This window comes from Lepidochelys kempii, chromosome 4, assembly GCF_965140265.1.
Source record: "Lepidochelys kempii isolate rLepKem1 chromosome 4, rLepKem1.hap2, whole genome shotgun sequence".
In the NCBI taxonomy this organism is placed as follows: Eukaryota; Metazoa; Chordata; order Testudines; family Cheloniidae; genus Lepidochelys; species Lepidochelys kempii.
Genome location: NC_133259.1, coordinates 134,217,192 through 134,229,736, shown reverse-complemented (window position 1 = coordinate 134,229,736; position 12,545 = coordinate 134,217,192). Strand labels below are relative to the sequence as shown.

Sequence of the window (12,545 nt, the reverse complement as noted above, 5' to 3'; positions counted from 1 at the left end):
CTTCCTTTAAACAGGAGTATATAACGTGGTCACATTAATTTGTTTGGGGGGAGGCAAAGGAATCTGGGGTGTATAAGATCCTAGACCAGGATGGTTATTGTATGTAAATGGGAGCGGAAAGGGGCTTTACTTGCTTAAGATGGGAGTTGGGGCCTTGTTCTCAACTTAGTGTATTTTTTTTATAAAGTACATATTTCAAATGCCTGTTAAACAAAGACATTCCAAGATACGCAGTTATACAGGGCTGCTGTCAGCGCTAACATGGCTGGAAGGCTGTCTGCTTTCTGCCTTGTGCTTTATGAGACATCCAGTATCCTGCTACAATCTAGGGTGACCAGACAGCAAGTGTGAAAAATCGGGATGGGGGCGGAGGGGGCAATAGGAGCCTATATAAGAAAAAGACCCCAAAATCGGGACTGTCCCTATAAAATCGGGACATCTGGTCACCCTACAGCAATCACATGCTCTGTCAGTAGTTATTGGCTACTCGTCAGTTATTGGTTACCAGCATTCTCAAGCTTGAGTGTCTAGAATTAGGCACCTAAATCTGTAGCTGGGCAACTAATATAAATGACTTAATAATTTCCAGAGACTCTGAGCACCAGCATCTTCCATTCACTTGAATGCAAATTTTGGTTGCGCAGCGCCTTCGATGATCAGGCAGCTTTTATTTAGATGCCTAACAATGGATTTGGATGCCTAATTTTGGGCATCCAAGTTTAAAAGAAATTGGCTCCACTTTCTCTTGTGCGATGATGATTCCAGGCTAAATTCTGCCCTTGGATGCATCTGAGCGGCCTCCCATTGATATCACTCCACGCCCCGCCCTTCCCACATGCGGAGGGCACGGTTTGGTCCTCGATATTGGTAACTGACTAGAAGGTGTAGAAAGTAACTTGGTCTAAACGTGAATGCAACACACTACCTCTGGCATAGACCTAAAGAAGATAGAAATTGGATATTTCTGCTCTAGTTGGACAGGTATAAAATATATACTTAATTTAAATACAGACACCTTGAGCCTTGTTTTGATTTTGGATAAATCCATGCAAATTCGTAGACGATATTAACTCCAGATTTACACTGGTGCAACAAATGAGAATCTGTCCCTCATACAGCGCCTTATACGATTAAGTCTATTTTATAACCCTTGTTTTTCCATCAATTTGCAGACACATTTGATTTGATTTCTATTCATTTGAATTAATAACAGTTTTCCTTGCTGTATCCAGTCCCATAGCTTTCTAACGGAATTTATCAACTACATTAAGGTAAGCTACCATTCCGCTTTCTTTATATCCAGTGTGTGTTCGTTTTATTTATTATTTTTTATTATGAAAACGTTTATTGGCGGAGAACTTTATAAAGAAGGGAACCCTTTTGTTAATATTAGGTGGATATTTAATAAAACAAGTATTCAAGCATTACATGGACCTGAACTACAATGTATGTTTTGCTCTTGCAGCTCACAAATGTGTGAATAGTTGCTGGAGTAGTTCCTCCTCCTTTTATCTCGTGGCCATATTTTGGCACTTGTATGTCTATGGCTGTTGTACCCCAGTCACTGAAGTCAACACGTGCCCCCAGGAGTTGAATTGGTACCTTGGATACTTAAAGTAAAACCCTGGAAATGTTTACATAGAATTTTACTCTCCTGTTTGCTTTGGGATAGTGTTCTAGATATTCCAGTTTAAGCAGATCACTTTAGGAACATGTTATTTCCTTTTAGAAGTTATCAATAACTGAGCATTTCATTCCACCTTTAAAAGACCCTCATAGGGTAATCTGGACTTGGCAGCAACGACGTCTGTCTACACTGCAGTTGGAGGTGTAATTGGAGCACAAGTACACGCACCACAGTAGCATTGACCTAGGTAGCTCAAAGACCAGTAGCTATGAAGCCACAGCAGCAGGAGCTAGCTGCCGAGTAAGTACCCAGCACGGGCTTGTACAGCCCATGCTGCTGCTTCTTCACTGCTCTTTGCACTCGTGCTCGCTAGATCAGAGCTAGCTCGGGTGCTGAATTGCACCTCTGACTGCAGTGTAGACACACCCATAGTCCTTGTAGTAAAATTTCTGAGTCTTGACTAGAAAAGTTACTATATTTTTTAAAAAAAAAATTTACCTAGCCAGTTGCTTGGTGCCCAGTCCCGTGAGGTGGTGGTTGCCCTAAACTCACATAGAGGTCAGTGGTAGTTGAGGACACTCCATGCCTTACAAGATTCGGCCCTAAGTTTGCGAATGTTGAAGGCACAGTAATGATTATTATTTTTTATTTAATTCACTGGTTCCATTGCAGTTTTGTTCCCCTCCCCCCACCGCTGAATGAGAGTGAGGATTGCTGAATTTGTGTGGTATCTGTTGTACCACGTGCATTTTTTGATCCTCTTGAAACACAAGCACAATAAAGGTCACATAAACCTCTCACTTGATTTCCTCTCTAACTTCTCTACCCTTGAGATGCGTGGCCGTGTCTTAACCTTTAGAGAGGTGTTGTTGTAGAAAAGATCACTCATCAGGGTGTCTTAGGCTTCCTTTTAATAGCCTTGGGGAGCTTCATTTTTAAAGTTTGGGGTATTTGTGGTGGTTCACACTCTCCAGTTAAAATAGAAGCCTCAACTTACATTTTGACTGCCATATACATTGTCTGTCTGAAACTGGAGAAGCAATAACAGTGTGTGACTCTGAGACCTGAAAGCTAAGACAGCTTGATTCATGTGAAACCGTAAGCTCAGCAAGTGGGACATAAGCGTATGCAAAAGGCCCTGCTTCAGAAAAACATCCCAATTCAGGAAGGCACTTCAGCACATACGTTGCTGAATAGGGATGGATGGCAGAATTGGGAGCGTTATTTTCTTTAACATTTTTAACTTTCTCTCTAGCTTGAAAATATACTTGGTTTAGAGAAGACAAGGGCAGCATACAATCCCTCCTAGCTGGATATGTTGTTGCTTTTTCAGAAGGAATGACTTCTCTGCTGAAACAGTGCTAATCCGGCAGCATCAGTCTGAAAGCATCTGTCACGTGGTCTTAAAGAGCAGCCGATGCCTCAAAAAAAAAAAAGAATTGTAATTTAACCTTTCTGTTGAGGAAGCTGTTCTGACTGTGTCAGTTTTTGAGTGGAGGCAGCTTGCTTCCTATTTTATTCCTAGGTACATTTTACATGAAATGTAGACTCTTTGGTTTGTTTTTTGGGGTTGGAATTTTCTGATTAAGACTGGATTTACAAAGGACCCAAAGGGAGTGAAGCACCCAGATCCCAGTGAAATTAGATGGAGATTGAGTGCCTCATTCCCTCAGGCTCCTTTGAAAATCCCTTGGTTATTAAATTCATCTGCAGCTCCTAAAGTCTCAGGCCTCTGTGATCTTGCGTGTGTGTGTGTGTGAACTCTGTGCCAAAAGCATTTCCATTCCCCAGCAACCGATTGTGTCGTTACAAACTGGGGGCTCTGGCTTTTGAAAGAGATGCAGTGGAGCACCAGAAAAGCCGCTGGGTTTGGACATGGTGCCAGAGCTGTGTAGGCCACTTCACAAAAAGGATGACTCTGTGGGCCCAATCGGTACTTTACAAATTAATTGGCGGTTGTTTGAAAGCTGCAGGGAGGCTCGGGATCATGGGAAGTAGTCCCGCCGGAGAAGGATGAGTGGGCAAAGTGCTGGTGAGGCAGCCCAAAATGCAAAAAGAAACATACAGATGCACCTCAGACTGTGCCTCAGCCCATTAAATCATTTCCACTTGGACTCCCCATTTCAAACCTCTGAGCAGCTTCAGGTGGCTGCCAGTTTGTTTTTAAAAAGAACCTGTTGCAAAAATACCAAAAGGGGCTGAGGATTAAATCCAAAGTGCATGTAGACGCTCTCTCGGAAGTAAGGTCAAAATTCTGCTCCCCTTATTCACATGAATCCTCCCCTTGATTACAGTGGGATTCATTGTGTAAATAACCAGAGCAGGACTTGACCCTAAATTACAGTGTCTGGCCCCAGTTCAGCAAAGTACTTAAGCACATGCCGGCCTATTGAAATTAATGGAACTTCAGCGTGTGTTTTTGGAAGTTAAGCGCATGCTTAAGTGCTCTGCCATGAATCAGGCCTCAAGCTTCAGTGACTGTATTTCTGCAAAAGAGAGCCTTGAGTTCCTAGAATACCAGCCATGATAAGCGATTCACCTGGAAAGCTTCCAGTAAACTCTTTCAGTAGTTCGGGGATGACTGTTTTTAAGGGAAGATTTAAATCCTCTCTTCTCATTTCATAAAGGGGTGGGAGTTCGTTTGTTTGTTTGTTTGTTTTTGGTTGGGGTTTTTTTTGCCCCCTATCCTTTAAAATGAAGATGTGATGATCCATAGCAGTTCCCAGCTCTGAGAACTGAATTCCATGGACTGGTTTCAGTTCTGTATCTTCAGTCCATGGTAGTCAGTTCTCTAGCTTGGCTGTGTCTAACTTCACAACTAGTAAGTCTGTGGGGTTTTTTTTTTTTGTTTCTGTTTGTTTTTTTCCCTTAATGAGAGAGGGCATGACTGTGTACAACCTCTTTATTTCCCAGATGTCCATTCAGGTTAGAGTTGCTGTGTCCTTAAATCAGTCAAAACATAAACGTTCTCATTCTGAAATGGTTCTGTCCAATTCGAACGTAATACTTGCATCTGGAATTGTAAAGCTCCCCAAGATATTGCCGTACCACCATACTGGAAGGAATAGTGGCCTGGAACTAAAAGAGAATAATACTTAGCACCTCTATAGCCCTTTATATTTAGAGCTCCTCACAAGCATTAATGCATCTTTACAGTGCATTTAGATAAATGAGATATTAACCCATTTTACTGATGGGGAAACCACAGCATGGAGTGGTTGAGTTCCCGTTTCACCAGGGCATTGTACGACTCCAGTCTTCTTCTGTGTAAGTCCCTCTGGTTACATCAGTGTAAGACTAGAGTAAAGCAGTGGTGAATCAGATACTAAATGACTTGGCTAAAGTCACCCAGGGAATCCATGCCAAAGCCAATTAGAAAATTCAAGAGTTCTTTGCTCCCAGTTCTGTTCTTAGTCCATATCACACTGCTCCTCTGACAGAGCACTAGGAGTACATCTCTAACTATGAGAAATTAGATAAGGGATTAACTAGCTAAAGAAGCTCATTAAGGCAACAACATTTGTGTTAAAAAAAAAAAAACACGGGGAAAAAAAGCAGACAAACCACCCAAGAGCTTAATACACCAGGAGGTCTGGCCCAGTTTTTCTTTCTTTCTTTTTTTTTTAAACGTAATTTGCAGCATCCCAAACTGAAGTGCAAAGGAATAAACTGAATAAACTGTGCAAACTGAAAGCTTACCTTAATCCTGGCGGGGAAAGATACAGGTTGCAGGAAGAACAGTCAGGCCCTTCTATGAATATCTGCACGGCAGTAGTCCAAAATGTTTCTGCTTATCTTGCCTCTCTAAAATACGAGATTGGTCAGAACAGATCTCTAGAAACACATGCAGTGCTTCATCCGCAGGTGGAAAAGAGCCTCTAATTTCTCTGTAAGCAAAACTGATTTAAATAAATGATTCAACTCAGTTGTTTCCCAAGCAGGAGAGTTTGCTAGGAATTGTGAACTTGAATTCTAGTTTCTCTCCCACTAGATGCACCCTGCATATTTCTGTGGCCAAACAGATAAAAATCTAGTCCCCATTCTCATCAGCTGCTTATAACTCTTCTTTGTTTCCGTAGAATGCAAAGGTGGTTCTTCTGGAAGACCTGGCTTCCCATTTGGGGTTAAGAACCCAGGTAAGCATTACAAGCCAGACCTAATACACCAATACTAATAATGGGAGTGTTGGTAAAGTGGGTAATTTCCATGTGAATCTTGGTGGTCCTACTGAAAATACTTGGGTTTCGACTGAAGTTCAACAGAAGGGCCACCCTAAAGGAATTCATTGGAAGAGCCATCCAGCCAATAACTTCATCAGCCAATGAGTCCTTGCCATGAAGGAGCATACTCAGAATGTCTTGTACCCCAGCACTTCTTGTTGGCCACTGGAGCTGTAATCCCAGCCTTTCCTTGTATCCAGCACACGCTTGCGTGCTCTCTCCTTATTTACCAGTTTGGGTTATTTGGGCTACAGAGTCACCTAAAATATAGCTACGAGCATGGTCATTGTTGGATAGGGTGGAAGCTGCCCAGACGAGTGGGGAAAATTGCAACATTAGCCATACTGTTTCGTGTACAGTAAGAGAACAGATGTTAATTTTTTTGTCCCTAGACTTTCCTCCCACGCTGCCCCCTTCCCCAATTTATAGCCTGCTAAATTATTTTTAAATGGTTAAATGTTTTTAGGATGTGTTTTCTTATTAAAAACAAGCAACCTCACTCCTGCAAAAACTATAAAGAGCCTTCCAAGAGAAATCTTGACCTTACATTGTACCTTTTGGCCTCTGTCCTCCGTTTCTCTTTCTTCTCCCCCCGCTCCCCTCCCGGTCTACAGTTCTCTCTTCCTGTTCTGCCTTAGCTCTGTCTGCAGTTTGGGGAGGGGCCATGTATTTGATTTGATTCTGACACGCCTAGCACGTCACCTGCTCTATAAATAATCAAAGCCCATCTGGTCACATTGAGTCCTAGTGTAACCTTGGAGTTACCCCACGGATAAATTCGGCATGTTACCTTTTGGGCCAGTGGAGAACACAACAGACTTTAAGCAGAACAAATACATTTTCATTACTGTATTTGGGCCATATCCTCAGCTGGTGTACCTTGGCATAGTTGCATGGTCTGGCCCTTTTGTTTCTGTACACACACACCCTTCTTTGTCAATGCTCAAGAGGTGTCTATGCAATCCCCGTCCATTAAATATGTAAATCATACCTCTCACATTCAGATAAGTTTGCAAGAACAGCCTCTTGTGGGGAGGGAGCTATTTGCATACACCGGATTACAGAGGCTGACCGCATCCTGGCTAAAACAAAACCTTGTCCCGATAACAGGCTTATCACTTGCATTTGTGTAGAAATGCTGATATGCATGTTTCACCTAAATATTCTGCACTCGAGAATAAGACATGAAGCACAGTCTCTCTGATATGCCTGGAAATGTGAGATCTCTCTCCTTTTAACTGGTTCTTTTTCCCACCCCTCCAACAGGATGCAATTGGTAGAGTACAAGACCTGATGGCAGATGGCACTCTAACAGGTGACAGTGGAAATGTTACGGGTTTCTGTTGAGTTGTTCACTATGTGAATAGTTGATGCAGAAAATGCATCGAACCCCTCAGCCAAGTAGTAGGAAAATGCTTCTATTTAATTTATCCTGTAATCACCAAGGACTCCTACTTGACTTGATCAGTAGATATGTTAATTACCCTAATTTCAGCTTTGAAACTTGGGTGGTTTAAAATGGAGTGCCATCCTGGAGAGGTGCTCTAGCATTTTTGTACCTGACTGTTGTTGCGGTACAGAATCAAAATAACGCACCTTCACCCACTGAAGCACTTGAGCTGCATACAGGCATTGCTAGGCTGCACAGGTATGAATTTCACTCTCTCTGAGAGCTACATTATTTTTGCAATGAGAAAAATCTCATTGTGGGGGTTTTCCGGTAGTTTGCAAACCTGTTTTTAAAAAACATAACACCTAGAGCCTAGAAAAGGGACTGTCCCAGGGCACTAGACTTTGGGGTGCATACAGGCTATCCCAGTGCTCTTGTTACAGCTCTGAAGGCCTTTAAAACTGGGAGTAGCAGTTATGGATCACATGCCTGCTCTTAGTCATGTGCCCTACAGGAAATTGCATATGTGGCTTCCTGCCTCTTGGGCAGGGGAAGCAGACAGGAGAGATGGGGGTCAGGGAAGGACGTGGGTGGGGGCTTTCCACACCTGTCAGTAGGAGGTGAAGAGGGAAACAGCAGCAGAGAGCAGGAGCTGGCTTGGGGAAAGCCTCCCCAGGGGGCTGGGAAGTGGTGGAGACAAGGACTAGACAAAACTGTTAGGGTTGCTTTGACTCTTTTTTGTTTCTAAGTTAAGAAAGAAAAACCCGAAGCGCCAAATAACCAAAACAAACCCAAAAAAGCCCTGGAACTGTGCATCTGTTTAGATTAGGATTTTCCTTTCCTCAGCTGGTAGAGGAGCCTACACACTCGACTGAGATGCTGCCAGCCTAAAATCTAATCCACTTGTAAAAATTAAGTTCAAATAGCTTCTAATTCTACAAGTGTCCATTAGGAATTCGGCCAGAGTTTGGCCTCAATCCATATGTTTAAGTCGATGCCCCCGAATAGATACAATCATGGTAATAGCAAGTGTTGTTCATTCCAGTCATCATTTGACGGGTAGGGAAAGGTACTGCCTATGTTCAAGGGAGCTAAATTATCTGAAGGACTGAAGAGGGTTTGCTAAAGGAGGCTCGATAACACAGGGGTTAGAGCACTTGCCTTGTAGTGCTGGCAACTTGGGCTACAGTTGTGAATGTGTTACTGTCTCATTACAGGTTTCAGAGTAACAGCCGTGTTAGTCTGTATTCACAAAAAGAAAAGGAGGATTTTTGGCTCCTTAGAGACGAACCAATTTATTTGAGCATAAGCTTTTGCGAGCTACAGCTCACTTCATCAGATGCATTCCGATGAAGTGAGCTGTAGCTCACGAAAGCTTATGCTCAAATAAATTGGTTAGTCTCTAAGGTGCCACAAGTCCTCCTTTTCTTTTTGTCTTTATTACAATAAATACTAGCAGTACACTCCTTTGATTTTATCATATGTGTTGTTTTACTGCCACTCAACCCAAGAGAGACTATTTTCCTGCAAGCCCCGGTGATAGGCCAGGACCCCGATGTGCTAGGCGCTGTACAAACAGAGAACAAAATGATGATCCCTGTCGCAAAGAGTTAACAATCAAAGTATAAAACAAGACCACAGGTGGATACAGGCAGATAAGGGGTACAGGGAAAAAAGGAGACAGTATTGATCAGATTGACAGGCTGTGGTCTCCGCACCCCAGCAGCCTAAATATTAAGTTCTTTGTAGGCATTGCAGCAAAGGAGTGTTTTAAGGAGGATAATGAAGTAGACTGGAGTCCCCTTGCACTAGGCACTATACAAATACCACGGAAGAAACACTCCCTACCCCCAAACCCTAGCAATTTAAATAGACGAGACAGACCAAGTAGGAGGGGAAGGCACAGAAGTGTGTTTCCCAAGGTCACCAGCAGGCCAATGGCAGAGTTAGGAATAGAAGAACCCAAGTCTCCTTGTTCCTAGGCCAGTGCCCCTGTCTGCTGGACCACAGCACCTTGCTAAATCTGGAATTTAGTTTGTGCTCTGTAAATGTAGTCCCTGAATTAACTAAAGGTGTGCGGTCATTAATGTCTATTGGGGAAATGTAGTTAGCTTTGAAGTATTGACTGGTCACGTTTGTCTTTTAGGTGTGATTGATGACCGAGGAAAGTTCATCTATATCACTCCAGAGGAGATGACCGCAGTGGCTCAGTTTATCAAACAGAGAGGACGAGTCTCCATTGCAGAACTGGCCCAAGCAAGCAATTCCCTCATCAACCTCCAACCTGAGAGCAGAGCTGTCACTCAGAGCACAGCATGATAATTCATTTCACAGTGTGGGAAGATACTGCAGTAGAGTAAATTAATAACACACAGGTCATTAAAAGTATCCCTGTCTATTCATAACCGTGAAAAAGAGATGTGGTGGTTACTTTTAAACATGAACTGCAAGACATTATCCAATGGTTTGCTTCTCAATTAATTAGAGTAGATAATCAGAATAAAATGGAGCCACATCCTCCCCCCGCGGCGCCCCCCCCCCCCCCCCCCCCCAGAAGACACTAAAAAAGAATCCAGGGCTAAACTACACTCTCTTGTGCATCTGTGGCTCCGTGATTTCAGTGACTTCCCTGTGCACGCATTAGAGGGTGGAATTTAGCCCCAAGTGCACATAAAAGCACAGCCAAAATTTTCAGTTTACTCTGAAAGCTCAGAGCCCTGTGTTGCTGTGAGATGGACGAGCATGCTGGGTAACTGTATGCTCCCTACCAATCAGACCATTTTGCTTCCAAATCCCGCGTCCATGTCACATTACAGTTGCTTTTGGAGCTGCAGTTGGTGTTACCCAGGCCAGCTATGCAGCTGTACTGTGTTATGCTCCTAGTTTTAAGGTCGTCTTCTGGGCGTGCTGGCTACAGGCTGAAACAGTAGATCTAAGCAGATGACATTTGCAGATTTTACTGTATTATCTAGAATTGTTGTAGAAGATAAAAAGAAAACTATATTAGATGTTTCTCTCTGTTCTGGTTGTAATGATAACTCTTTATATAGTACTTCACAGGTTCAAAGAACTTCAAACATTCTCTTGCTTAAAAGCATTTGCCAAGGAAATTCCTCTGTTTTCTTGTTTATATAATGCTAAAAGTGTGGCAAGCAGCCAAAGTGCACTCTTGTTGTGTCTGCAGCCAGAAAGAGAGAGAAACACAGAGCACAATGAACATCCCCAGCTTACTGTACAGATCAGTCCTAATTATGGTCACCCTTGTGTACCCTGTTATATCCTGACATGCCTTCCATGCGAATGCCCATGCCAAGTCAGTGAGACTGCACGTTTCAGACATGTAACTACTAAAAGGTTTGGGTGTTCTGGATTATTTTAAAAAATAACAACACAAAGGGGAGACTAACTTCCAGGACTTTCGAAGTGCAATTGCTACAACCAAGAGAATATTTCTAAGAGACTGTTGTGTCGTTGTAGCTTTAAATGTTTGGGAGGCGGGGGGATTTATTGCCTATGTGAGAATAATTTGCTATATAGTCAGATGGGTGCTTTGCTAATTATCTTTCTGCTATAAATACATTGTACTTGTGAATCTGACATACAGCACTTAGGCACTGGGTTTTGTCCTTACAAAACTTATTTTTACATGAAAAGTCCAGGTAGAACTGAGCTGAATGGAAATCTTGCTGTTCTGATTCACTGTAAATGTGATGATGTAGCAATAATACGCAAATGAAATGTTTCTGTTAACAGTGTCATTCCTGCTAAACCTACCCGCTATGGGAGGCAACGTTCAGTTGTAACGCTGCCTCCTGTACCTGATGTGAATGCTGACACGTTTCACCACTCCGCAGAGGCAGTCAGTCACCACCAGATACATTGGTTGATTTAGGGCTTTTCAAAGTGTCTGAATTATTCAGAGTTAGGTTGGGGTTTATGCTGCTGCTATCTCTTTTGTTTTGTCCTGTCCTGATATGGACTGTTTTCCTAGTAAAATAAATACAGTGGAGAGAATTGCAGACTTTTGAGCGCATGTGAGTTGTTTTCGTTTTTTTTTTTTTAAACAACTTGTGAGTTGATTTTTAAAGTTAAGAGGGTAAGTAACAGAGATCAGGTCAGATTTTAATACAGCAAAGTAACACCGTTGAATCCAGTAGTGCGTTGAAGTGTACATGCAGTTACTCAAGACGTAACAAATCAAAATCATGTCCATTGTTCAGTGCAAGCTTCCTTCTGCAGCTCCCCCTGCGTAACTTGTCTAATGGAAAGAGGCCTGTCTTTCTTGCATTGAATGACTTTGGAGCCAGTTAGTGGTTTTGTGAGGTGCACCATCTTCAAAACCTTCCCAAATATTACATAATGAATCTCTTAGATCACTCATATGTTTGGTATTGTAGTTTCCTGGCACATCTTTACCCAGAGGGAAATGTGCTGGAGGAGTGTGTTTCGGCGGCTGAGAAAGCCATGTCAGTGTGGCACTTCTAGCACACCACGGTCAGCAGGAGCAAACGTTTAAGATCATGTCTATTCAAATGCTAAAATTTCTTCCGAGAAGAGCAGATCTAAGAGCCGAGAGGTTAGTTGTTTAGGATGAAATGCATTGCACCACGGAGAGTCCAGGCAAGGTTCTCTGTGCCAGTTAACCCTCTCTTTAACCTCTTAATGTGGGGCTTAAATGGTGCCTGGCCTTGCTGCTTGAACTTTGCTCTTCACTGTTGTTTCCTACCACATTGAACAAGCGTGTGGTTGGTCCGAGTATTGTGTTCTCGGCTGTGATGCGTGCCACAGGGCCAGGAGCTTCAAACACCTCTGAGGAGCCATTTTTTCAGAGCCACTAAATTCATTGCAGTGGCTTTGTTCCAGAGAGAGTTTTCACTACTTCCCTGCCAGTATTCTGGCACTTGCATGGCCAGTGGATATCATTGCCACTGAATGCAGACAAGGATGTATACAGAGCATAAACAAGTTTGGCCCTGAAGTAATGAAGGAGTTTAAAAGTCTGTCTGTTATACGTATTTGATCTTACACCACCCCGGTTACAGCCTTGCTCAGACTAGGATATGACTGCCTATATACCCTTTACAAGTGGGTTTAGTTTTGGATTGTAGCACAATTAGCTTTGTCAGCTGAAATAGGTGTGTTGATGACCTACAGACCTAGTTTGCAGGGCTGCCAATCTTAGTCAAGACCTGGGGTGAGTCTGTGCAGTCTCTCCACTGAGGCCGTGCCTGGGGTCCAAGTTCTGTCCTGCACTCCACAGACTACTTACAGAACGAGAGCAAAAAAACAAAAATGTTCTGTGCCCAGA

The 12,545-nt window shown here is 42.9% G+C and overlaps 1 protein-coding gene across 2 annotated transcripts in view; it reads left to right on the top strand.

The window, feature by feature from the left end:
• DDRGK1 (DDRGK domain containing 1) overlaps positions 1 to 11,256 on the top strand; it is a 49,624-nt gene extending 38,368 nt beyond the window's left edge. The window contains exons 6-9 of one of the 2 annotated variants that reach the window (XM_073342962.1): positions 1,233 to 1,271; positions 5,707 to 5,763; positions 7,114 to 7,162; positions 9,384 to 11,256. In XM_073342962.1, coding sequence (XP_073199063.1) covers positions 1,233 to 1,271; positions 5,707 to 5,763; positions 7,114 to 7,162; positions 9,384 to 9,556 — 318 coding nt within the window. In that variant the 3' untranslated portion in view covers positions 9,557 to 11,256. The remainder of the gene's footprint in view (positions 1 to 1,232; positions 1,272 to 5,706; positions 5,764 to 7,113; positions 7,163 to 9,383) is intronic. The other variant, XM_073342963.1, reaches the window with a different exon arrangement.
• The last annotated feature ends 1,289 nt before the right edge of the window (positions 11,257 to 12,545 follow it).